The sequence below is a fragment of the Carettochelys insculpta genome, chromosome 6 (assembly GCF_033958435.1).
Source record: "Carettochelys insculpta isolate YL-2023 chromosome 6, ASM3395843v1, whole genome shotgun sequence".
Classification (NCBI taxonomy): Eukaryota; Metazoa; Chordata; order Testudines; family Carettochelyidae; genus Carettochelys; species Carettochelys insculpta.
The window spans coordinates 38,811,582-38,839,492 of NC_134142.1; the positions used below are offsets into that span (position 1 = coordinate 38,811,582).

The following is a 27,911-nucleotide window of genomic DNA, read 5'->3' on the forward strand; positions in this document are numbered from 1 at the left end:
CTTTGTTGGGGCCTGAATTAGTACAACAAGTAAGGCAGTTTTGTTCCTAGAAGTGCACTTGGAGGCCTACTAGCTGGGCTTGCTCACTAATGAGAGAGGGCAGTGAGTAAAATATGTCTGTTTCATTAGCTTTCTAGGCTGAAAACAGAGTGGATCAAGCCAGACACAGCTTGTTTTAAAAGCAATGAAAAAAATGAACACCTTTTTATTAGTGTCCTTTCCACTATCTGTAAGAAGATGTGGGGCAAAGGGACAGCAGAAAGGCTCTCTAGCCTGCTTCTTCTCATTGTTACCCTCTGGGAGGTTTTTGATTAATGATTACATCAGTCTTCAAGTAAAGGGAGAAAGAAACATACACACAAGGTTAGTAAGGTAATATCTTTTATGGGACCTGTATCTTGTCTCTGTAATATCCTAAGACTGGCACAGCTGTAACAACACTGCATAAAACACGAAATATTTATTTTAACCAGTAGTAACATTTAAGTCCATAATAAACTAATTTTTTCATCAAGATGAAAAATGCAATAATATCCTTTAGCATTTTAGGTATTACTACTAGCATTCTGCTTAAACTTAATCTACAGTAGGATTTGGAAAACTGTCAAAATGCCCAAAGTTTGATTTCGAATGATATTTGCTGCTAGTTGGAACTGTTTTTGACTGCCTAGGTGAAATTGGTTTTGATGTCATTATTCAGTTTTTATGTTTTGTACTAAGATGAGGCAGTTGGGATCATATGGCCTAAAATCCAAAGGTTCATTTATGGCAAAGTTACACCATCAGGGGCTCATTCACTTGCACATCTGCTAAAATAATCTGTGCCAGCAGTGCCTGTCTGCCATATACATTGGCCAAACTGGACAAACTCTGCATAAAAGAATAAATGGATGCAAATCAGATGTCAGGAACAGTAACATACAAATCTGTAGGAGAACACTTTAATCTCCCTGGACAGTCAGTAGCAGATTTAAAAGTACCCATCCTGCAACAACAAAAAACTTCAAAAACAGGATCCAAAGAGAAACCGTAGCTATACAGTATTTGCAAATTTGACACCATCAGTCAAGGATTTAACAAAGACTGGGAGTGTCTGGCAAATTACAAATGCAGTTTCTCCTCTTCAACATCAGCTGCTGGAAGTGGGCCACATCCTCCCTGAACTGACCTCATCAGCTCTGGCCTTCTTCTTGATTGGTGCTCTCTTCTTTTCATGAGCCTGTATATTTAGACCTGCCTCTAGAATCTCTACTCCAGTGCATTTGACAGAGTAGGTCTTTGCCTACAAAAGCTTATGCTCCAAAAAATTTAATCTATAAGGTGCCACAGGACTTCTCATTGTTTCAAACCATAGTGCATCAATGTGTTAATTTGCACACTTTAAGATATTCATTTTCTCTAGCAAACATTTTCCTGTTTGGCCCAAAACATGTTTTGGTCAATTGGTTTAAACTTTGAAGTAGTCCTCAAACGTTCTTAGTGTGTATTTGATCCTTTAATTTGTTCAAGAGGTATGAATTTGCTACAACTGTTCTGTTTAGTTTTTACATTATTGTGTGCATCTCCAGTAAAATCAAATCCCGTATAACAAACACTCATGTTACTCATTTATTAAAAATAGTTGAATGAAAGGTATTGATACAGATTCTCTGGCCTTAATTCCTTTTGCAAATGCTCATCTGCATTCAGCTTCCTCAGCACTGCTGCCTTCAGCTATTGGTCCAACTTCTTGGCTGAATCTCAAGACTGCTCATCTCTGCACCAGTGTAGTCAATCAGCCTCCTAAAATAAAGCTTGTCTCTAGCATCCATGGCCCGTTGTGTTGAGGAATAATTGTGGTTTAACATAGACGTAAAGAACAAAGAATTTGTCCAGTTTTCTACAAATCAGGTTGCCTTCTAGATGCAATAAAACTAACTTTATAAAATACAGAGTCACAGGCAGAACTTAATGTCTCAATGCTAAGATGCAACCATCCCAAGAATTTTCTTGGCATCAAGAAGAGGTAAAAATTGTACATTTCAAACTTTATCCACAAACTTCTCTGAATTTATTCTTGTGATATGTTTCTTACCTCTTCTCATTTATTTAAAAAAAATTCTCAAAGTGAATTGATTCTGTACATTTTACTTCACAATATTTTAGCCAGGAGCACCAAAGCTCTCCCAAAACCAGGGAGCCACTCCCCTCCCACTCTGGAGCACTGGAAGTTGAAATCAGCCTTTCTCTTGTGTCGCTGCCATCTGGATCCCCCACCCAGGGCAAGTGGAGGGACTCAGGCTCCCCACAGCTCTCCAGGCAGCTCTCCCTGAGCTGGCTCCAGCTGAAGGGGAGGGGGCACCTTCAGAGTTGCAGCTCAGTCATGGTAAGTGCTGTGTGGGGAGCTGCTGTAGACCCTCCGCCTGCCCTGGTTGGTGAGCTCAAGCAACCCCTGGCCTGTGTCTCTGCACCATGGGCCCTCTGCTTAGGGCTGCAGCTTCTCACAGCTGCCTCTGCAGCTCTTACTGTGGCCAGGATGTAGCTCGAAATCTTTCCCCTTTGTACCTTCACCCCCATGGCCAGAGCTGGGTTGGAGAGAGCCATGTGGGCAGCCAGCATGGAGTCACAAACTTTCCGTCTCCACTTGCCCTTGTGTAGTCAGGGAGTCATGACTGCTGTCATCTCCCTGGCACCCTGGCCAGGGTCCATTGCAGTTTCTTCTGGCTGCCTGGACTCCCCATCAGTATTCTGTGTAGAGTTGCTATGGGGATGTGGTCTTGGGGAAAGAGAGAGGATGGGCTCTGCCCTGGTGAAAAGCTCCCCCCACACACACTGTGTATAGTTTGATTGTCTCATACACTGTAAAAGGTTTTGTTCCCCCATGTTTATTTCTACACATTTCTAAATTCATTTGTTTAGTAAAATGTTATTGGTTTAACACCATCGTGTCCCTTGTTATTGAGGGTAGTGGTGGATGGATGGGTGGGGTTGTGGTCTGGCTGTGGGCCCAGGGATTCTGCAGGGAGTGTCCTTGGGGGCTGTGGGCGAAGCTTTCTTGGAAGGCTTCCTGGATCCGCATACTGTCACAATGGGCTTGACAGCCCCAGGTACAAGGAGCTGACTGTGATCCCAACTGCTATTAACCAGCCATCCCTGGAGGAATGCCTCCTCTTTGTTCTCCACAATATTGTGGCAGGCATAGCACTCCACCACCACCACTTGTAGGATATTCAGCTCCCCCATGTCCAGGCAGGTAAGGAGATACCTGAAGCAGGCTTTCAAACACCTTAAGGCACAGTCCACTGGGATCTGTGCCTGGTTAAGGCAAATGTTAAAAAGTTCTTGGGTGCGGTCCATGTGCCTGGTATATGGCCACATGAGCCAGGGCTGCATGGGGTAGTGTGTGTCCTCCATGATGTACAATGGCATGTTGGTGTGCCCGACTGCAAGCTCCCAGTGGGGAATGTACGTCCCTGCCTCCAGCCTCAGGCAGAGCATGGAGTTTTGGAAGACCTGCACATTGGGGGCCCAGCTTGACCAGCCCATGTACACGTTCATGAAGTGTCCCCAGTGGTCGACCAGGACCTGCATGACTAATGAGTAGTAACCCTGCCAGGTTATATAATGGGCCGCTCAATGATCCAGGCACAGAAAGGGATATGCGTCCCATTGATTGCAGTGAAGTAAAGTGGGAAGCCCAGTGTGGCAAAGCTGGCTCCAGCTGCACCCACATCTCTGACCCTGGCGACCCTCCAGAGCAGGATGTCCTTGATAGCCTTGATGACCTGCCAGAGAAGATTGAATGCACACGTGGGAGTGAGGGTGCTGGGGAGATTCCTGCCCCCTTCCCCTACCTCCCCCAGCACTAGATCTGCGCAAGAGTGGGATGGTACAGTCCTCCTTTGCTCCCGCCTCGCAACCTGAGAGTCCCCCCAGTGGGATCTCTCCTCCCTGCCTGCCCCAGGCCTGCAAACGAGAGCGCCTTACCTGCCCACCCTGAACTGGTTCCTAATGGGCTGGGGGGAGAAGAGGGTGAAGTGATGACCAGAAAGGACACATGGGGGCATTGGGGGATACTTTTGGAGGCAAATAAAGTCGATTTTAATAACGCTGCCAAGCTGCACTACCATAAGGTCGACTAGCATAAATCAATTTTGGCGTTACTTGTGAAATCAGGTTTACAAAAATTGACCTTTGAGTCTCTTAAAATTAATCTAATGAGCCCTGTGGTGAAGACTGATGCTTTATAAAATTGACCTACGTCCCTTAAATTTGATTTTTATTCCCTAGTATACCAGGATTTAGAGAGTGATAAGATTTTTTTTTAAGTGAAACTACCAGTGTGATTTTCAATGTTATGTTCCACTACTTAACAGCTGGCCAGCAGAGGGAGCACCAGTGAACAAAACTTATTCCTTGAGCTTTTCTGGCAAACGTGGAAATAAAGCAGAACGGAGTTGGCTGTGGTACACAGAGAACAAAGGGACGGTAGTCAAAGTAGGGAAATAGAAATCAGAAAGATTGCACTTCTTTGACAGCTAATATGTTATACTATTAGTCATCTTCCTTTTCATATCACAGAAACTTAGCTGAAGAGTAACTGTTGATTATCCACAGAAGCTATGGTGATTGTGTACATACCCTACTTCACTACAGCATGTGCTTTTTTAATCCTCAGCTAGTGCGCTGTGACATAAAACATTAGCAATAATGCTGGCGGTTAAAAACAAATGTCTTATCTTTCAGAGTGCAGCTGCCACTGCAGCTACCTTGGCTTTGCCTGCTGGTGTTACTCCTGTTCAGCAGATACTGACGAATTCAGGTAACTGCCTCAACGTTAAATAGGTTATAGATAAGCTATTTGATTTGCAAATCGCTTTGATTTATTGCGTTACATTTCATATGGAACATTTAAAAATCAGAAAGGAGTTTGGTGGTAAAGAGAGTCTACCGTATCATTCTTGAGATATATTTTACAGTGCTACTTTACCAGCAGATATCATTAAATGATTTTAGTTAATAAACTTCAGAAGATACTATGTTTCAGCTGTTTACTGTTTGAGAAAACAAACTTTCTGTTAAGAAATGGCTGTAAAGACTACAAGCTACAGTTAATAGAAGTTTGGCTGAAATATTAAAGGTAAGGTTTGTTAGAGTGTAGGAATCTGATTTAGGGCGGAGGCAAAACTTCCATATGCTAACACAAGGATATAATCTTAATTTTACAGGAAGATAAGTGTTTTCTGTAAGATCAGTCACAAGTTATTTATGTCATAGCCAGCAATCTTTCTGCACCTAGGAAGGTTTGCGCTATACTGTTTTCTCACATGGGTGCTGGGGGGTGGGGAGGGAGTTGACATGGGTTCCTAGAGAGAGTGCTACCCAGTTTTTCACAGGTGTAGATCCTGATAGTTGAGTTCAGGCTACAGATGCAAACAGGGCACTAAACCCACTCTTAGGAAGCAAGGATGGTGCTTAGGGCCAACTGGATATCCCTTTAATTCCTACACCCGCTGCACTGAGCTGGTGACCATCTTTACAGGCTTCTCAGCTGTAATGAAATGAGAGGGGGACTACTGCATGTGTTGTAAGGATCAAAGATGAAGTGGTGGATTGTGCCATGGGTAATGAAAAATTAGAGATGGAGGGTAAGGAGGGACTATCATGGAAGGGATGGAACGAGAAAAAGAGTAAAGAACACTCATTCTTTAAAAGACGCACAATACACAGAAAGAAAAGTAGGTTAGATATTTTGTTGATCAGGGACATGCAAGAATGTAAATAACCGAAAGTGGCATGAGAGAAGGGGAAGGAAGAGGAAAGTGAATGGACAAACAGTAATTTAAGGTGGTTCATGTTGACATTTTATAAAAACAAATAAAACTGGAGGATGTATTATATACAGACTTCTACTCATGGAACTCAGACTTGTGAGTTGGCATTGTCCCTGCCTCTGGCCCGTACTCCTCCTAATCTTTTCCCTGTGCTGTTGACTATTTTGAAGGGCAGTCACAACAGGTAGCATTTTCCTCAGTCACCTTTACAAACGTGACCAGGAAACTGTATAAAAGCCAAATACAGATTTTAATTCTATACTGGGTTTGAATGGCACCCCGCTCTGAGCATGCGTCCCTCTCACTCGTGGTATGTGAAACCCCAGCAGGCCCTAGCAGCCCACTCCAAAACATTTTAAGTTCTCCCTTGGCCAACCTCTCCCCTCCTTGGTGCCCTCAAAGTAAATGTCTACATTTGTTACAAAATATAAAATACTTTTAAAATCCTATAGGAGGAATTCTCCTTAGGCCCGATATTAGGAATAAAGGTAAGAATGTAAGTTTAGAATATTCACATGTTATAGCACTGTCATCTTAACAGCCACTGATGAGTAGAGCCTTGCAAATCCACTTTATATCTGCAGGTATGGATGTGAATTATCCTCAGTTCATTTATGTAGAATCAGCTGCAGGTGTAGATGCAAATTCTGTATCTAGAACCCTGCAGATGTGCAAATAACATCTTCATATCCACAGCTCATTTTTGCAGATATGGATGCAGATGCGTATACAAATTGTGTATCTGTGCAAGGCTCTACTGATAAGGGCTGCAAGGGACGGCTTAAAGGCAACCAGGAAGTTTGCAAATAAATCGAGTAGATTTATCATGTAAAAAGATCAATCTAAACTGTAGTTTCTGTCTAAACTTGCTTTTAGTGATTGTGATCCTGATGCTTTTGTGGCAGAATTACAGAACAGAAGAATCTTTGAAATTGCTTTCCTTTGGAATGATAATCTAGTATAAAAAGCCACTCATACTTGCTTTCTTACACCTTTTGTTTACCACAGTCATGGTTCAGCAAATCTTACTTCCTTCTGGCCTGGTCTATGCCAGGGAACAAAGTTGATCCCAGATATGTAATTCTATCTATGCCGTTAGTGTAGCTAGAATCAAAATTGTGTAGTCTTGTAAACATGTGGTTGAGTTTTGAGGACAGTCCTGTCCAGAGTTTTGAAGGCTCATTTCAAAAGTGCAGATGTGTATGGCATGTTTAAAGCATTAAATAACAAAAACAATCAACCTTTTATTCATTAATGTAAGATGAACTTTCTACCTTAAATGTGCTTGGTTTTTTATTTTTTCCAGGTTGGGTGTGCTCTGGGGCAGCGTGATTGAAAGAGAGGATGGTTTTTTTTAATGTGGATTTTTACATTTTGAATGGTTTTCATTGCAGGCCAGATCCTGCAGGTAGTTAGAACTGCAAATGGAGCTCAGTATATCATTCAGCAACAGCAGCCGGTGGTTCTACAGCAACAAGTTATACCACAGATGCAGCCGGGTGGTGTTCAGGCTCCCGTTATACAGCAGGTACAGAGACACATTTTGAAGTGGGTTCATAACTAAAACTCAGTAGGAAGGTTTTCCAGTAGTTTTCATTATGAAGTACAAAGTTATGTGGTCTTTTGTTTGAATTGCATGACAAATATGGCAATAATGAATCTGAAGAATGGAAATAACTGAATAATGGAAAGAGGATTTTAAAAATTGTTCTGATGCCTTTACAAATTTCACATCTTTGGCATCTGTGTGGCATCTTTCTACTTAGCCTGCATGCAGTGTTACCAATTTTCTTTTAAAAGGTGGTCACAATAGTAAAGGAGGAATTATAAATGCTTAGGTCTCTCACAGGCTATGCCTATACTAGAGCAATCCTTTGAAAGAAGTTGTTCCGGAAGATCTCTTCCAAAAAACTTATTTCAAAAGAGTGCATCCCACACAAAAAAATAGAAAAAAATTGATCTGCTCTTTCGATAGAGAGTGATCACAGAGCCCCTGCTCCTTCAAAAGATCAGGCTAGGGATTGAAAAATCCAGCACTAAGAGGACCACTCTTTCGAAAAAAGGGGCCCAGGGCATCTACATGTGTTTTTTTCCCCCAAAAAGAATCTTTCAGAAAAAGGCTCTCCTCCTCATCTGGGAGAGGAAGAGGGCTGCTGGTAAAAGTGCCACGTTCTTCTGATTCAGTGTAGAACCTCTGTGAAGTTTTTCGAGAGAGCCCTGGCTTTTTGGGGAAAAAACTCACTAGTGTAGACATAGCCACACCAAAAAGTAAGTATAGTCATGTTTCTTGAACTAATATAAACAGTTATAGTTCTGTTACTATTGTATATGCAGAGTGATTGCTAATATAAAATTCTTTTGTCAGGTTTTGGCTCCCATCCCTGGAGGGATCTCCCAGCAGACAGGAGTAATTATTCAGCCACAGCAAATCCTATTTACGGGGAACAAAACACAGGTCATACCCACAACAGTGGCAGCTCCTACACCAGCGCAAGCACAGATTACTGCTGCCAGTCAGCAGCAACCACAGCAACAGGCACAACCACAAGCACCACTTGTACTCCAGGTTGATGGAGCTGGAGATACATCATCTGAAGAAGAAGAAGATGAGGAAGAAGATTATGATGACGATGAAGAGGAGGACAAAGAAAAAGATGGTGGTGAAGATGGCCAGGTTGAAGAGGTAAAGTTTTTGACAAAGCATTTCTAAACAATGAGGAAAATATGTAGACTTGAATGTTGATAATTTTGAGACAAATACCGAAAGGCTGACATCTTTAAGTAGTTATTACTAACCTAACATCCTTAACTGTAGTTAGAGCACAGTATAAGTGAAGAACTCCAGATTTCTAATTTCATCTGAGTGGTGGGTGTTCTGTGGAGGGGTTTTGTTTATCTGAGATCTTGGGCAGGTCTACATACCTTGTACGTCAGTATTACTTGTGTCACTCGGAGGCATGCAAATCTCCCCATTCCTAGCATGGAACAATGAAAATTACAGCAACCCAAGTGCTGTCCACACTAGAGCTATGTTAGTGGAAGATGTTCTCCTCCCTGTAGCTTCTGCCTCTTGCACAAGTGGAGTAATTATGATGACAGGAGAGCTCTCTCCCACTGGCATAGAGTCTTCACTGGACGTGCTTCAGCGGCGCTGCTGCACCAGTGTAGCAGTTCTAGTATACACTGTTCCTTAATCTTGCCTGAATTTATCATTTTACATGTTGGAAACAAAGACAGATGTCTACCTACCACTACCTTTATTACAGGGATTAGTAAAGCACTTTGAAAATGAAAAAGATGTACTGTATTCAATTGCTGCAAACCGTTCACAAACATCTTTAGCAATTAAGAGATCATAAAAAAAAAGGGGGGGCCCAGTTAAGTTACAAATGGCATCCAGTCCTTAATATGAAAAGTCCAAAGATGGAGAATTAATCATTAATCAATCACCCTTGCTATTAAACCCTTGTGTCCAACTTCTAATTTGAATTTGACTGGCTTTAACTTTCAGCTGTTGGTACTTTTTATGCCTTTGCCTGCTAGGTAAATGCTCTTTGAACACTTTAAATAGCTTTCATTTTCTCCATATGAAGATACTTAAGCACTGTCACCTCTTGATACTTTTTGATAAACTAAGCAGAGCTAATATAGCAGAAGATGTTTTGAGCTCAGATTTTTTGTATGGTTCTTTTATGTGCACCCCATTTTTTCAACATCCTTTGGGAAAAAAATAAAATAAAAAAGGACTAATAGTAGGCAATGTGCCATTATCACTCACTGTCCTATATGGAGGTGAAATCATCTCTAAAGGCCTGTGTGGATACAAATGTTTACTTGTGGATGCGGCTATATATTGGTATTTGCAGATCCAAAGGGCTATGCTCCCAAGTGACACCACAGCCAATGGAAGGAATCTGGTCTTGGTGCTGGGCTCCCAGAAACAAACTGTGCTGGCAGGGCCTCCTGGCCATTTGGCTGTACTACCTCCAGCCCTGCTGCCAGGAGGACTGTAAGACCTGAGACAGGTTAAGCTTATAGCTCTGATCAGTTCCCTACTTCTACTCTTCCTTCTTTATGCATCCAAGGATTGCATTAACCCTTTCTGCTACCGCTTCGTAATGGGCATTCATGCCCAGTTGCTTGTCCATTGTTACCCCTAAATTCTTTTCCGAGTCATTGCTTTCCAGGATATAGTCCCTCATTCTGCTGGTACAGCCTCAGTTCTGCATTCCTAAATGTGTCACTTCACACCTGTCTTTCATAAAACACATTTAGTTTGAATGTGCTCTGCTTGCCAGATTATCCATATTGTGCTGTGATTGCCCAGTCATCATCATTTACCGCTCTGCCAGTCTTTGTGACTTTTATCAGCAGTAACTTTCTGTTTACTTCCAAATCACTAAAGAAAATGCCAAATAGCTTAGTACTGATTCCTGCTGAACCTCACTGCCCCTTCCTAGTGATGATTTCCCATTGACAGATTCTTTTTGTGGTCTTGTACTTGGCTGGTTCTTTATCATATGCTCTGTTAATATTGTATAGTGCTAACTTGTAGTTCAATGTAAGTCAGATGCTCTTCAAAAATTTCTGTTATATCTACACATTTACTTTTGTCAACCATACTTGTAATCTTGACAAAGAATTAAATCAGCTTTGTTTGAGAAGACTGTTGTCCAAAAGTTCTTGTTGAATGGCATGAATTACACTTTACAACTTTTAATAATTTATTAGTTGACTCCTGCACCAGCTTTTTCATTACTTTTCCTGGGATTCACAACAGGCTCACTGGAGTATAGTTACTTCGGTTATCTTGCTTACCATTTTGAATATTTGCAAAAATTTAGCATTGTTCCAGTCTTTCACTGATCCTACAAGATGTATTATATGTAACTGATCTCAGCATCACGTTACTTTAGCCTTCTCTTTTCACTGTTATCAGTCTGCTTTATAGGCACTACTTCCAGTTTTGTGCATCACATAGGGCACTTTAACACATCAATAACCTGTGAGGGTGGGAGAGGTAGCACTTTGTCTGGTACAAAGAAGCATATATTTTCTTTCTTGGATTGAAAATAATATTAAACCACCTAATCAAGTGTTGATAGCATGGTTGATAGAGGTTTAAACTTAGCTTGCCCTGATGCCTCTTATAATTAATCCCGATAATATGAAATCAGTGATGAGGGAGTGTGTAAGAAGACTTTTCTAGAAATAGTTTTTAATAGTGATTTATCAAGTAGTGTTTAAAGTATTTATTGTTTACATATTATAAAACGTCCCTCAAAGGTTGCTGTAGCATTCTCAGTATAGGTAAATGCCAGAGTCACTTCAGAAAACGGGACTTTGGCACTGTACCATTTGGAGCTTCCCTGGGTATGCTGTATCTTGTACTGGTTATTGAGTTGTTTACCATATGACTGCATTGGTTTAGCTGAACGGGAATTTGTGTGTGCAGGCAGGAAAAAAAAGAGAAGGTTCAAAATAACCCACCCTTCAGCAAACACTACAGTGGTTAAAGGGCCATGTCAAAAACATTGGCTCTTGAGGACTCTTGTGTAATTGCCTGCTGAGTTGAGAGGACTGGCTTTTAAAGTCCAAAAACACAGAACAAAAAAATTACAGCAAGGGGGTGGTTGTGGGGGAGCCAGAATGAGATGTGGGCACCTCCTGAGGTGCTTGGAGAAGCTAGGCCTGCCTAGATTACCATTAGGAAATGAATAGTTTTTTGGGTACAAGATAAACATTCATGTAGGCTATTGATTCTTTTAGAAGCTTTCTTCTATTTGACAAAATAAGTAATACGTTTGATTTAAGAAGGCTGTCTGGTCAATATGTTCACCACGGTCACTGTCTCCTAAAGAGAGAAAATTCAGGTGCCCAAACTCAGTTGGACCAATCGGGTAAGAGCAATGAGTATGTAGGGTATGATAGCCCAGGGCCAGTTTGGGAGTGGGAGAATTGCAGACTTACCCATCCTTCAGTGAAAAAGCAGAGACCTGACAGAGGTGGCACGCTTTAGAGACCAGAAAGGGCACAGATGTCTGTCTAGTTGTGCAATCATGACAGGCGCCTCTGAAAAGTTTCATCTCAAAGCCTCATTCCTCCCACACTCAACCCTTATTCATGTTATAACCACAGCTTATTTTTATGCATATGATCAAAATACCTATAATCTTAATAGATTGGAGTCAGTTTATGATAAACTATTCCAAATGTTTCTTTTAGGAGCCCCTTAATAGTGAAGATGATGTAAGTGATGAGGAAGGGCAAGAGCTGTTCGATACGGAGAATGTTGTCGTGTGCCAATATGATAAGGTAAAATTCTAAAAGAACAGAATTTTTCTGAATGTCACTTTTCCTTGTTCTTTCAGTGCTCCCCATCAAATCACGAATTTAGGCTGCATTTCAGTGTGTGTATACACAGGGCTAAACATATCGTACTATTTTATGTGATCAGATATTGTATGGTGTTTTATATAATATTTCAACATGTAAAACTATTTATATATCTTCTGTTATCTCCAGCTTGTGTTTCTATACCCCAGTTTCAAGTAAACAAGTAAAGTAAAGCTCAGTTAGAATTAGTGGTTGAACTTTTTTTCTTTACACTGTCTTACCAGTGTGCCTGGAAAAAAGATCACTTCTTTGGGATGGCAAGTAATATGTTTGTTGTTTGAGATGTTCTGGTAGATTTCTCTCCTTTATTGTTTGTCTAAAAACTGGGTTCATAGGATCACGGTGTGTTGATTACACAACAAAGGCTCTTTTGACAGTGGAAATGCGGCTTAAATTTGAATGAAGAAAAAAAATTAAGCTTCCCATAAAACAGGAAAAATGCTCAGAGTGGTAATGTTAATGTACATCTGAACACTTAGACCATGGGCAGGCAAGATACCGTCCACGGGCTGGGTACATCTCGTCAAGTCTCTAAATGTGGTGCTGGCCCACACTGATGGCTGGGGAGGGTGGAAAGCTTCAGGTACAGCCCTCCACCCCCAGCAAAATCTCTCGGCTCCCATTGGCTGCTGGCATGCTGCCCTGCCCCCAGCAGAACCTCTTGCAGCAGGTTCAATATGTGGGCAGATAGACAGGTTGAATTTTGTTGTGTTTCCTGGTGTTTCAGAGTATTTAATGCTTTATCATCTGAGCAATATGGTTTTACTAGGTATGTTCTGGTTTTGGTGCTGCACTCTTAACAATTTTATATGTGATCTACCAGTCTGGATGGCTTTACTAGACTTTTCAGAGGATGGGGTACACTTAATTAGACTAGAGAGCAAATACTCCTATTTGGCCAAGCACATTGAAACATTAACAGTACATTTGTGGAAATCTGTTTTTCGCTTCAGTGATCGTATTTAGTTATATTTGGCTAATCTTCTGTTAGCATACTAATAGAATCCACCAGAAAAGCTGCCAAGTAAAATATGCTCCTCTACCTGACATATAATAAGCACTGAATTCTTTGAAAGCATGGAACTTTGCTTTCCTTTTGTGGAAGATAGTGAGTGAAAAGTTGAGCTATTTGTGTGAGTGAGAAGTTCCAGGGGTCTTGCATAGTCACTACTCAGAACTTGACACACTTTCTCTTACATTACTGTTGTCAAAGGAAGAATATCATTTGGGCAGCTGGAAATCTGGAAAACTGTGGCTGTGTCTAGACTAGCCCCCGACTTCGAAGGGGGCATGGTAATTAGGGTGTTGGGAGATAACTAATGAAGTGCTGCGGTGCATAGGCAGTGCTTCGTTAGGCTAAATCTCCCCCGTGGCAACTTCGAAGTGTGAAACTTCACAGTACCGGCTTGCGTGTAGCTGCGGGTGAGCCGCAGGTACTTCGAAGTGCCCGTGGTCCTCCAAAGTCCCTTTACTCCGCAGCACTTCATTAGTAATCTCCCAACACGCTAATTACCATGTCCCCTTTGAAATTGGGGGCTAGTCTAGACAACATCCTGTGTGTTCAGGTGTTCTGTCATTTACTGTGCTGGTGTGTAAATATTTTGAATAGATGAAAAAGGTTATTCCTAAAATTACTGTGTATGTGTTGAAATAGTTGGTGACTTAATGTGATTTGTACTTTTTAAGATGCATGTGGCTGGCACAGTTTGGCAAGTGACTGTACGCTTAAATATCTGGAATGAAAATAGGCCTCCAATTGAACATAGTTTAATCCATTTTTACAGGTTACCAGGTATTCCTTCTGTGGACTTATTTAATCAAGTCAAAGTATTACAAGAAACAAATGAGTCCTACGGCACCTTGAAATAAAATGTATTTTTGTATAGCAGGCAGCCAAAATTGAACAATCAATTCTTTTAGTTCTGTGGTGTCCAATGGGAGTTCAAAGATTGCCACATTTGTGCTTGCTGTCTTTCCCTATTTGCCATATCCCCTTTGCCCACTAAAAAATGCCCTGCCCCTTCCTCAGAGCCCTGCACCCCCCTAGCCCAAGGGTCTACTACCTTTCTGAGACGAAGTATTGGCCTAGACCTCCCCACCCATCTGCCCTTCATCCCACATTACTGGTGGGGGATCCACTGCAGTGGGCTCCAGCAGGTCCCTGTGGTGGGGGTTCAAGCTCTGGCCTTGTATTCTGGCAGGGGCCCCATGGCAGAGGAACTAGCTCTGGTCCAATGAGAGGGCCCTGCCCCGGTCCCACATTCCAGGGACCCCACAGCAGAGGCTCAGGCTCTGACCCTGCTCTCTGGCGGGGTCCTGCAGCAGGGGCTCAGGATCCATCCCCGGCACTGTGCGCTGGTGGGGGCCCCGTGGCAGGAGCTTGAGATTGGCCCTGGTGCTGTGCTCTGGCTGGGACCCCGCGGGAGGCCTCATGGCAGGGTCTCAGGCTCTGGCCCCGTGGTACGGGGTCAGGTTCTAGCCCGGTGTCATGCTCCAAGAGCTCCATTTGCCACAATGTAGTCTCCTATTCGCCACATGTAGCGAATGGAGACCATATTGGACACCAAGGTTTTAGTTGTACTGTTCTCGCTCTGTGTTCTGGGAATGACTGGGTTTCTATTTTTGCGTGAGTCAGCTGATAACAATTTCATGTAGTGACTTGTTTGGAGATCCTTTTTTTTCTTACTGGTTTCATAGTTACTAGTTTATTTTGTTAGAATGACCTGGACTCTCAGTTTTTATTTTAGACCTCTTTTGCCTGAGGTGTCTCTTTGTTACAGTTTGCTAAGGCAAGACTATTTCTAAAGCACAAAGGTAAGTCAGGCACCCAGCTGCCACTTGTCTTTGGAAAACGCTCCTTATTTGTGTCCTAGGAGTATAGGGAACTCTCAGTAAAGGATTGTGTCTAGGCATACTGTGCATGATTAAAGAAGGATCATGACAGAGTTCTTGTTCTTGTACACCAGGGTTTTAATTGGGAAATGACAGGCTACAGACCAATGGGTTTCAACCAGGGTGTTGTGGCTCACTGGTGCGCCATGAGAACTGTCCAAGTGTGCCATGAAATTTAGTTGCTTTCCCCTGTCAGTGGCTTTTTAATTTTTGAGGTGGGTGGGAGGAGGGGCATAGATTCACAACCTGGTGCCAACTGGGGTGGAAACAGCAAGGCTGCCTCAGTGGCACAGGGTTCGTCAATTCCCCCTGCTCCCATGGTGGTGTTCTGCAGAGCTACCTTGAGAGGAAATGCCAACCCCTCAGGACTCTGTTTGCACTGGGAGGCAGCTGAAATGCTGCTTTCAGGCCGAACAAGCTGGCAGGGAGCCCACCACACTCCCTGCTGTGGCAAGGGGTTGGGGGGAGCCTATTGGAACTGGGGCATAGTTTAAATGCTGCATCCTGGCTCCAACAGGTTGGTAGGGAGAGGAGCCTGCTTGCAGTGATTACTCATTTACTGAACATCCATAGCATGGTGTTGAGCAGATTTTGAAAGTGTGTCTATTTTCACTGTCTAAGACCATGTATTCTGTGCTGGATTTGAAACATTAATGCATCTGATCCTTCTTTAGCTTGTTGTACACACAATTATGTTGCAAACCTCTCTAGTAAGACTGTAACTATAATAAATAGTAAATGTGATGTTTATGTGCAATCAATTCAGCTGAAAAAAGTGGGTGTGACTTGGAATTGTCTCCATTGAACTGTGCTGTGTTACTGCAAAGGTTGGTAGCCGCTGCTATAGACCATGAATTGAATTCTATATTGTGGGAATCCAGTGCAGAAAGTAGGATGGTGGGATGATGTGTTTATGTTCAGTTTGACTGTAAAGCAGACAGATGATGCATTTTGTATCGGGTGGAGTTTTTTTAGACACAGGAGAAACTTCTAATAACCTCTAAATGTGGAAGTCGTTCAACTCGCCTCTTCAGCCTACACGTACTACCTGAACTTCATGAAGTCAAGTTCCTACCTTGTAGTAGGCCTATTTCACTTTCCTCTTACCTTCCTGCTGGCTGTATGCAGAAACAGGGGTTACACAAATGAAGGTAAAAGGTCAGAGTTGGATTGCTGCCTCTTCCATCCCGGGCTGGTCAAATCAGTTGTCTCCCATGTCTTCAGTATAGTGACTAAAAGCTGGAATTGTACCATTTACAAATGGATTCCTGTATTCCCGGTTCCAACAGGAAAGGGGTATTCACTCATGTTAGATTAAATTACGTTCCTTTTTCTACCATAAAATGTGTGTATTGGATTTCACAATTTCTATGGATACAGGGTTTATTTATGGCTCCTGTGGGACCTTGCTCTTGGCTAGAAATGAGCCACAAAAGGTCCGCCAGATGTGCAGTTAAACTTCATGTCAAATCCTGGGATTAGATCTCTCTCTCTCTATATATATATATATATGTATGTGTGTGTGTGTACATATATATATATATATATATATATATATATATATATGAGATGATCTATTATGTGACCAATCATTCTCTAAATTTTCTTTTTCAAACTTGTCAGTTTAGTTCTGAAGTTGCTACTTGTTTCTGATAGAGTACTATTTAAGTATGTGTATTTTTTTGTTTTTTAGATCCACAGGAGTAAAAACAAGTGGAAGTTTCACCTGAAAGATGGCATAATGAATCTTAATGGAAGAGATTATGTATTTTCCAAAGCCATTGGAGATGCAGAATGGTGAAGTTTTTTAAGACAAAAAACTAGAAAAAAAGAAAAATCGGTAAGGTTGAGAGTAGGACATAAACTTCAACCAAAACTTATGTCTGCACATCAGAAAACAGTATGAACAACTACCACAGCAAAGGTAGAGCGTGGCAACATAGACACTACTTCATATGGGAAAGCCATGGGACTGTAGCAGCTAACATTGTCTGGGATACCTTAATTATCAAGTCTATATACAGGTACCTGCAGCTGGTAATTAGCATGCAAGGCTTTGTCTCCCCCCGCCCTTCCTCCCCTTGGGTTAAGGTTTTAACATTTCTTCCACTGAACTGAAGGAACTCTTCCCTTTTGATATACTCTTAGTCTGAAAATGCTTGTATGTACAAATCTTTGTTCTGAACACTTTTTGGTAGTGAGGGAGGTCAAAATATTGTTTGAACTGTGTGCAGGCTTTGTACAGAAGAGTAAGAATTAAGTTGATACATTTTAATTATCTTGTATAACATTTTTAATTCTGCTGTATACACATATAATTTTAACTACAGTTTTTCACAGTTCTTCAACCATAAACAAATTCCCACTCTTACCTGTTACAAAATGTAAAATACTTCCTTATATTTTAAAACCATTTAAATGTGATATGAATCACTCTTATGAAAAATGCTGAGCACCTGCAGCTCCTTCTGAAAAAATCAAACCACTTTATTTTTAAATATATTCTTGGCATTTGAAGTGGTTCAGCCTGATGGAGCTCAGAGGACTGCCTGTCTGTGGTAGTTTTCCTTCTCTTTAAAAGATTAGTGTCTTGGAGACCTCATGAATGAAAGCTCCAGGTAGTCTGATCTCTTAGTGTATGCATTCCTCTAACCACCGACTACATTTACATCCATGAATACTGTTGGACAAATACTACACAAATAACAAAATTGGAGAAGGGAAGGTTTTATATTTATATAGCCTTTTATACCTTAGTTGGAGTTCTGCTAATCAAGAAACAGAGCTTAACTGTAAAATACCCTGTAATTTTTAAGTATATTCTTATTAAAAAGTTAAGATGTGTTGCAGGTAACCAGATGACATGCAATTTTGGTGGATTTTGTTCTTTTAAAAGCATCATTGAGGAAATAGTTTTATTTTGTTAGAGTAATGTAAGCAAAAATTAAAATGTCTTGGTAATGCAAAAATTAGTTCATCACATATGCTAAGCCCTAATGTAATATCACTTGTCTGAAAGTGACATGTCATAAATAGGAAGAAGCTTTTGACATTTTAGGGCACATACATCCTTTCTTTGTGTGGTGGTTTTATTTGCAAATCAGGCTTTCTGAAATGGAGTCCCTTCTGCAGTAGAGAAGAGGGAACTGGAATTGGGGTAGATCAAACATTACCAACGAAGGAATGAGCAAGCATTTTGTGGCTCCCCATTATAACACAACTTTAATGTTCTTACTAGCTACTTGAAAAGCAATGAAAAGAAGGCACAGGAAGGCAAATTTAACTCAAATTAGGGAGAACTGGAGATGCAGAGACTTTACCCACTACTTCTTGGCTTTCGGTATTACAAAAAGAAACTTTTAAAATAGTTTTTAATTAAATTGCAAGTATATTTAATCAGCACGGTTTATTAACTGCATTCTGTTTCCCCTAACTGTCTGTCTTTACTGACCTTCAAGTGCATTCACAGTCTCAGTAGCTTACAGGAAACTCACAGTATATTGCAAGGAAGGAGGAATCTGAGCAGCTATATATGTTTTTGCACCTGTGGTGTCACTAAAGAGAATGTAACTGTCCTTTATTCACATGTAGAGCCATATGTTGTTAGTAAACCACCTGGTCTGCTTACATTGTAAATGTCATTAAAGTTCAGTTTCTCATGTTACTGACTCATAGGTAATTGATGCTGTAATCATTTAGAATAGAAATTTGGCTTTGGACTTCAGCATCTCTCAACATGAATGGTATTTACTTTTTCTCTATATGAAACCGAAATTTTGTGATTTTAATATACCACTATACTTTTAAATTATATGTGATTACAGTGACATCTATTACTTATCAACTAATTATTGCCCTTGCTTCTCTTCTGTATCTTTGAGTAGTGGTGATGACTGTCATGAGTAGATTCATGGCCTTTCAAATTATTTAAATATGGACTTAGAATAAATCTCATATGCAGCACAAATGAACCAATGAAACCCCTTTAGCTAAAGATTCCCGTTCATACTACTGGAACCCAGATTACTGTACAACATATTTAATCTCTTCTTACATTTAGGGTCCTTCACCCACATGTTTAGAGCAGACATTGCATAGCTTTTTTATTTATTTTAAGGGATACCACAGCTTTAAAGGTGACTTAAATTTAGGTTATCTTGAAGGACATTTAGGAACCATCTACTTGCACGGTGTCTTGCAAATTAATTATGGTTGGCAGATGAGGGTTTTGGTCTTTTTAATACAATTACCTGTGAAATCTTCTGAAAGCCAGTCAAATGTAAACAAACCAAACTGTGCTCTTACTTCTATGTCAAGTGTTCCTTTTTTAAATCATAAAGCATGTTTTGTTTTAATTTTGTTGTAGCAGCTTGGTGTAAGAATCTAGTTAGCTTAATTTTATTATTGTACTTGCATTTTAATCATGGTTTTAATTTTGTAATTGATCAGACCATTTCATTAGGTTCCATAGAAACCATTCCTTTCAGAGGCAAGGGATTCCCATGTTCATAGGTTTTAAATGATAATTTTTGAAATTATAACAGTTTTTCATTTAAATAGTTCAGTATTATGAAGGCGATTAACGGTTTCAAGAGGGCTTATGTTTAGATTTGCACAGATAACAGAGCACCTTTTTTTGACTTAAGATGGAAAAAATGGGAATGATAACTTTGTGGTTAAAATATTAACCACCAGAGCTAATGGAGATTTCAGAGCATCTGGACAAAGTTGGGAGTCTTGTGCCTTCTCAGTTTGCAGATATTCCTGCTTTGTCAGCATGATGATACTCAAGCGTTGTTGGATTCTTGAGACAGTAGATGTCCTTCAGTGCTTCAATCATAAACACGTTAGTTCTAATTATATTGGCTTTTTAGTGTGTGCAATCATTTAAAAACATCAAAGTTGAAAAGGAATAAAAATATGTTGTCTGGTAAGGACATACTAGAGACTTAGTCACATACGGAACTTTATATTGGACTATTTAAATAAAATTTTTAACTTTATTCCCCCTCACCCCCAATGTTAGTGGCAAAATGTCTGAAGTTTCATTCTCACTGTTCCTGCATTGTAATTACGTGCTACTTTTTGATGAGTAATTTTCCTGGCAATAAATCATGATTTACAAGTTACAAAGGTTGTGGTGACAGGTTTAGTCTTGAAAGGATGAGATTTGGTGCTGAAGCACAGTGCTGGAAAAGAGCAAATAGCATTCTAAATGTGACATAACAGAGCTTTGTACAAATGGTTTGGTTGGGGGGAGGGGGTCTATTTTTGAAGTAAGAGGCGAGTAAATTTTAATGGGTTTTAGTTTTGTTTTATAAAAGTAACATATCCTCCATCAGTACCTGAAAGCAGTTGTCACCCTAAAACACTATCAGCATAAGAATTTGTAATTCCAATGCAGGAGTAAAATGAGACCCTTTTCACTAGAGTTCACTTTGAGATTTATCTTCCATTTGAAAAAGTTCCTTTTTTATTTTGCAGAATACAATAAAATGTTTAAGAATTAGACTTGTGGCTTTAGGGTACTGCACACTTTTTTATTGGGCTGCCTTATACAACTTTGAATTAAATTTTTATAAAAAAATTGCAAAGTTGTTTGATTTTTAGTTCAGTGGTTACAAAAGATGGGGGAGCTTGTATGTTGTTATGTTGGTGTTTTTGGTCTTGGTTTCCTATTATGCTGAGTGCTTGGAGCGTATAAAGAAGCTAGGCCTTGTTTCCTACAAATCAATTTGCAGTTGCCTACACTTTGAAGTAGTTCACTTTTTTTAAATTTCAGTTTGGCTTGCCTGTTAAAAAGGAACTTTTTTAAACAGGAAGAACTATTTTGGATTAGCTACATGTGTAGTTATCCCATGTTCACTTGTTCCAATGTGCATAGGGTACTAAAAATATGGGGAAGGGGAATATCCTTTTTTGCTGTTCTGAGCTACTATTGTCAACTGCTGTTGTACATATACTGTTATGTGTAAGGGGGTAAATATATTTATTATGTTTGTAAAATTCATTCTGTACAATTGCAGATCAAGGTTGCTCTTCTGTGATATACAGGATATTATGTTTCAAAGGCCATGCTTGGAATACAATTAGAGAGCTTAGTATTTTGATGTACTAAGACCTATTTTAAGTTTAATATTTTGCCTTTGCAAAAATTTTAATTAAAGATGTTATTTAAAAAATAAGCTTGCGATTTTATTTAATCTTTTCTGATTGATTAAATAGTTACACATACACAGTTGTTTTAACTTTGATAGGATTCTGTAAGTACTTTCATAATATAGTGGATTTTGTTCAGAGCAAGAAAAATGCAAATGCTTCTCTTTTAATTGCTGAGGTGAACTTGCTGTATAGTCTCTTCCATTTAACGTAGTTCACAATGTTATGAGAAGTCAGTTTTTCATTTTAAGGTTGGAGTTTCAAATTTAGCACAAACATTGACCTTTGGCAAAGGAAAAAAGCTAACCATATATCCCAGTAAACTTAGATGCATAGTCTGAAGAACTGGAAATGTAAGATGAGCTTTGGGTGCAAAAGTTTTTGTTCTAAACATAAGCACCTAGCTTTGACAAACACATTTCACTAATGAAGTCCTTATTTCCAGTCTAACCAGATGATATACTGTTAGTCCTTGGCAAGATTTAAATATCATAAGGCTAATGGTTAGCTTGTATCAGCATTAAGCTTATTTTACAGCTCAAAGAGGATAGGATTCAATGTCAAAATCCTTACATCCAGGAATAGAGAATGTACACAATACTTATAGGGTGTTGGGTTGTGTCCTGGAAAGCAACGACTTTGAAAAAAGATTTGTGTGTTGCAATGGACAAGTAACTGAACCTGAGCACCTAATGGAATGCATTGGCAAAAAAGAGCTTATGATCCTTTGATACGTAAACAGTGGAACACTACATATTGTTGAGCACTGCTGTGTAGTGCGTGTGGTTCTGAGGTCCATATTTTTAAGTAGTATGCTGAAAAGTTGAGAGTGCAGAAAAGTGACAAATTATTAGAAAGCTAAAGCAAATCCCTTGTTGGGAAGGAAAAGATATAATAATGTTGAAAGTTTTTCTTCCTGTTCTTTCTCAGCTACACTTAAGTGCTCAATTACAGGGGAAAAATAAAAATACTGTGATGCTAGTTAAAAATAACATGTTTTTCTAGGTGACCATTTTGCAGAATGCCTCTGCTGCCAACTCATAGACAATTGGAAAAAAATATTATTGCTGTGCTATTGCTGATGTGAAAGGCAGAAGGCTGAGGTAAAGTAGGAGATATAGTGCCTTGGGATTTCTTGGCATAATACTTCCCGATCTGGTTCAGCCCATCTCCAAGAGTAACTAGATATACTGTGGAGGTGTCGGAAAGATGATAGACATAGGAACTTTCTCTTATATTTGAAGTCTTCCTGCTGGATGTTGCAAATGAGAAGGACACCTGTTGCTGAGTATCTTTTCCATCATCTCAACTACTTGCTCTAGAACAGTATTAAGGTTTCTGTTATATATCCAAAGACCTGTAATACTGTGCAACTACAGTGGTAAAGCAGCTGGGGAAAGAAAAGTGAAGTCTGGTTAAGAATTGTACCTGCAGGATAGTTAGTGGCTCTCTGATGGCCAACTCGCCAATTAACTTCTGCTTAAATATTATTTCCTGGGTCAACCCTTTGTGGGTTGTTTTTGTTTTTGTTTGTTTTCTCTTTGAGAAGAGAGAAGGAAGAACAGAAGATAGTGATACCAGACATAATAACGATAATCCAGTCTTACAAGGTAGCAAACAAGCTGTGCTCCACCTATGATTTTGATCAGTGATGAGTTTGGGTCTCAAGTTTTGAAGGAGATGGACTTAAAATCTTGAGACTACATGGTGCTCATGCTACTAAAATTATATGCTCGGTTTATGGCTTCTGTGTAAAGGAACACATGTTAGTACAGAGCATAATTATTAATCCTTACTGACTTTATAGTTGGTAACGTAAGGAGTTATTAGCTCCCAAAGAGCCAATCATCTACTATGATCTTGTCTTCAGACCGTCTTTGCCAGATGGGGAAAGGGAGGAAACTTGAGCTCTAATAGAGGAAAATGGGGAAACAGGATGAAACGTAACAAATTTCTCTAAACTCTATGAGTCAATTACAGAAGAGTGGAATCTTCCTGTCAACCTCTGGGCAACCTTCCTGATTGCCTAGTGTCCAGTAAACAGGTTTAATCCTGAGTTCCTACAGACTGAAATAAAACAGTCAGCAGTAAGTACTGGGAAAAACTATCATCCTACTGTGCTGCAAAGGATCATATATATTCAGAAAGAGTTCTCGAACAGAACAGACCCACTTCTTCACACCGTAGCCATACTAGAACAGACTCAATATTTAAGCTACAGAGAACCAAAAATAATAATCAAGGCGGACAAATCAGAAAAAAAATTATCAGGGTGAGCAAATCAGAGGGGCAGAAGGGCGGGGGGAAGTCAAGAATTAGATAAAGCCAAGTATGCAAATGAGCCCCTATAATTACCCAGAAAATTCCCATCCTGGTTCAAACGACGTGTTAATGTGTTGAATTTGAATATAAAAGAGTTCAGCAGCCTCTCTTTCAAGTATGTTGTGAAAATTCCTCTTCAGTAAGATGCAGACTTTTAAGTCATTAACAGAATGGCCCACTCCATTAAAATGCTAGCTGAGCGGTTTGTGGATCAGGAGTGTTTTTGTCTGTTTTGTTCCCATTAACTCTTTGTCTAATTTCCTCAGGAAGTCGGTGGTACCTCACAGATAGCTGGGAGTGTTAGTGGCATAGTTACCTACATGCTTCTAGCTTCCATCCTGCACACATAACTAGATCCATTGTTTACAGTCAAGCTGTTAGGTACAATCGCATTTGCTCTGATCCTACTGACAGAGACCAAACACTACAAGACCTTTATCAAATATTCATAAAGCTGAATTACCCTCTAGAAGAAATAAAAAAAAAAAAAAAAAAATTGACAGGGCCAGACGAATACCCAGAGACCAGCTACTCCAAGGTAGGCCCAAAAAAGCCAAGAACAGAACACCACTGGTCATTACCTGCAGCCCCCACTCAAACCACTGCAACAAATTATTAAAGACCTACAGCCTCTCCTTAATCAGGATGTCACATTTCAGAAGGCCCTAGGTGACAAGTCTGTTCTCTCCTACATACAGCCTCCCAACCTTATGAGGATTCTCACCCACAGCCACAGTCTATACCACAGAAATACCAGTCCTGGAACTTTTCCTTGCAACAAAGCTTGCTGCCAGCTTTGTCCACATTTATTCTGGAGATACCATCACTGGACCTAACCAGGTTATTCACAGAATCATGGGCACATTCTCATGGTCCTCAGCTAACATCATATATGCCATCATGTGCCAACAACGTCCAGATGCTTTGTATATTGGACAGACTTCAAACTTTCTTAGACAAAGAATTAATGGGCACAAAACAGACATAAAAACACTCCTGATCCACAAACTGCTCAGCTAGCATTTTAATGGAGTGGGCCATTCTGTTAATGACTTAAAAGTTTGCATCTTATTGAGGAGGAATTTTCACAAGACTCTTGAAAGAGGCTGCTGAAGTCTTTTATATTCAAATGTGACACATTAACATGTGGTTTGAACCGGGATGGGCATTTTCTGGGTCATTATAGGGGCTTATTTGCATACTTGGGTTTATCCTAATTCTTGACTCTTCTCCTGCCCCTCTACTCTCTGATTTGCTCACTTTGATCATTTCTTTTTTTCTGATTTGTTCACCTTGATTACTTGTTTTGGTTCTCTATGCCTTAAATATTGAGTCTGTTCTGGTATGGCTGTGGTCTGAAGAAGTGGGTCTGTCCCATGAAAGCTCACCTAATAAATTATTCTGTTAGTCTTTAAAGTGCTACTGGCTTGCTTTTTTGTTTTGATAGTATATAAGCCAGCATGGCTTTCTCTTTGTTTCAATGCCAGTAGTTTCCAGCCTTTTCCAGATAGGGGCCTATTTTGACAATTCAGGAAGATATGGTGACCCAAGGCACTTCAGAAATGGGGGGAGGGGAAGCAGTGTCACAACTAGCTAATTTTGTGCCTGAGGCAAGAATATAAAGTTGTGCACCTCCTGTTTATGTATTAATAGTTATTCCATAAAAAAGGAAAATACATTAATAAAGTAATGCTGTGTATTACTTAATCAGAGTTGTTGTGGGGGAAAGACTCATCCTCAATCTGCCTCGCCCCTGTCTTAAACCCCACACTCGGGCTGGAAGGGCTAGGGGAGAGTCACAAACAAAAAAATGGAAACTGAGAAATCAGCTAAATCGAAGAGAGGGGGCAAAAGTGGGTAAGAGAGAATGGGGGAGGGGTAAAAATTACTGCCAGAGACTACTAAGGAGCTTGCCTGGGCCCACTATGACTGTCAAAGGCACAGAAGCAGTCTTCATAACACGTAAGGCAGGCGGTCCAACTTTTTTTTTCTGGGAGCCACAGGGCAATTTTTCAATGTTCCAGGGGCTGAACACAAAATAGCCCCAAGTTGCTACCACCACCCCACCCTAGCCCCAGGTATCCCCCAGTCTTAGACCACCCCCAGTCTTAGATTCCCCTCCCCCACAAATTCCTAAATGCCACCAGCCTTAGACATGCTCCCTTCTCCCACAGCCACTTCACAGGGGCTGGTAAGCTGGGTGGCTTCCCCATCCTCCTGCTCCCAGCAGGAAACAGTCGTTAAAACCAATTCATTCAAGTGTTACGCTTTCAGTACCTACACATAAAGTAATTGCTATTTCTAGTGATAGATATCTGCCTGAGGTCGCATTGTTAAGAAACTGCAAATGGCTTCTTTAACAGCCATGTGTACTGGGAACGGCCTAGCTGGTGACCCTTAACAAATCTAATGATGACCTGTAGGCTGGGAATCCCTGCTCTATACCAAACAATTTCTCTAGTCAGTTTTCTGAATTTCAGGAATAATCCATAAATGGTGACTGTCCTGGAACGTGGCGTCCAATAGGAATTCAGAGATCACCACACTTGTGATTGTTGTCTTTCGATATTCACCACATCTCATATGCCTTCTACCTCCCAACCCCCGCCTGTAATGGAATGTCCTCACCCAGAGCCGGGCACGCGCACGCACCCCCTTCTAATTCAATGCCGGGGACTCACCAAGCTACTGGGGCCAGAGCCACTGGCATGCATTTCTCCTGCCAAAAAGTGGGCCACATGCACGGAGCAGGTGAATGGCACTCTCTGCTTGCAGCTCTCAGAAGGAGCCATATTTAAAGGCTCTAAGAGCCACATTTGCCACCATGCAGTGTCCTATTTGCCACATATGGTGAGTGGTGACTGTATGGGACACCCCTGCCCTAGGAGTCTGTCTCTCCTCTTACTGGAAGTTGGTCCACTAAAAGATAGCCCTTCACCTACCTTCACTCTCTAATTGTCTTCCATATACTTCCTAATGGGGCCTCTATAATTATTATATTGATGCTATTAAAAAACAAATATCCATTCCTCTGCTTAGTACCTTTTCAAATGGTCTGTTCCCATAGGTAGATGTCCTTTGAAAACTCACTTGTGTAACACACCAATCCAGAAATTCACAATGTTGTTTTAAAATAATGCTGTTCTGACCTAAAGGGCTTGGACGGGTGACTTCTTTACATGGAAAAAAAAAATCCACAGAAAAACAAATGACCTGGCTTTTAAGCATAAGCGCATGTTGCTTACACAGTAAACCTTGAATCAGTAACTACTGTTCAACTATCACAAGCAGAATGTTTTCCCGACAGCCCTGCCTATTGCCAAATTTCTTGGTAAGCCAAAAAGTACTCCAATATTCCATGGAACTCCAGCTTTCTCGTGTGGGCTGGATTCCAGTTTCTAAGCCTACAAGGGCATTTAATCGAACAGATGACACCTGAATATCCAACAGGCCAAGGTTTTGAAAGATGCAAGCTATGCTGATTACAGCAGAATCTTTGTTAGCTGGCATGCTGGAGGAATGGGGCAGGGGAGTGGGTCAGACTAGGCAAATAGTCTGGGAAACTAAAAGTGTAGGGTGTAGGAAGGGGCTACAGCCAGAGGCAGGAGGCTGGGGAAGGGAGCTGGGCTGAACACAAAGGGGTTGGATGGGGCTGGGAATGAGGAGTTTGGAGTGCAGGAGATGGCTACAGGTGAGGGTCAAGGGGTTTAGAGTGCAGGAGGGGCATCTGAGCTGTGGCAGGAGGTTGGATGTGTGGGGTGGGGGGTGAGGTGCTGGAGTGGAGCAGGGGGTGAATGGTGTGGGGTGCAGAAAGGGCTCCAGGCTGGGGTTGGGGAGGTGGTTACAGGGTGTAGTGCTTGGGCTAGGGGAGATCATTGGTATGTTGGGGGGAGCGGGGCGAAGGTTGGCGGTTGTGGCACGGAAGAGCCTTAGAGGCGCCTGCTCTGAGCAACATCTGCGAGCACCTAAGTGGAGGTGTGGCTCGGCAGCTCTGCAGGCTGTCACCTCCTACAGCCAAACAGTGCTACAGCACCAGCTCTCAGGGCAGCACATAGAGCCCCAGCAGCTGTTCCTTCACCTAACTGCAGCAGCAACATGCCAACCCCCTGTGCCAGCTGAACTTTCAGGACCCAGAAATGCTGGTTTTTAGAGCTTTCTGGTGGCCACAGGGCCAGCTAACACAGCTGTCCCTGTATCATCAGTGCCTTCTCACAATCATTGTTGCAGCAGTCATTTTTCGAATATTCCGCTTGGCAATGTCTTACAAGTTGTCTGCTTTACCCTGCTTGGGCCACATGCCAATAAGGCTGTCAATAGCATTGTTCCAGC

The 27,911-nt window shown here is 41.0% G+C and overlaps 1 protein-coding gene across 3 annotated transcripts in view; it reads left to right on the plus strand.

Moving 5' to 3' along the window:
* GTF2A1 (general transcription factor IIA subunit 1) overlaps positions 1–21,262 on the plus strand; it is a 44,766-nt gene extending 23,504 nt beyond the window's left edge. For all 3 annotated transcript variants that reach the window (XM_074996667.1, XM_074996668.1, XM_074996669.1), the window contains 5 exons: positions 4,726–4,801; positions 7,208–7,341; positions 8,179–8,496; positions 12,039–12,128; positions 16,795–21,262. In XM_074996667.1, the coding sequence (XP_074852768.1) occupies positions 4,726–4,801; positions 7,208–7,341; positions 8,179–8,496; positions 12,039–12,128; positions 16,795–16,902 (726 nt within the window). In that variant the 3' untranslated portion in view covers positions 16,903–21,262. The remainder of the gene's footprint in view (positions 1–4,725; positions 4,802–7,207; positions 7,342–8,178; positions 8,497–12,038; positions 12,129–16,794) is intronic.
* Positions 21,263–27,911: the final 6,649 nt, after the last annotated feature.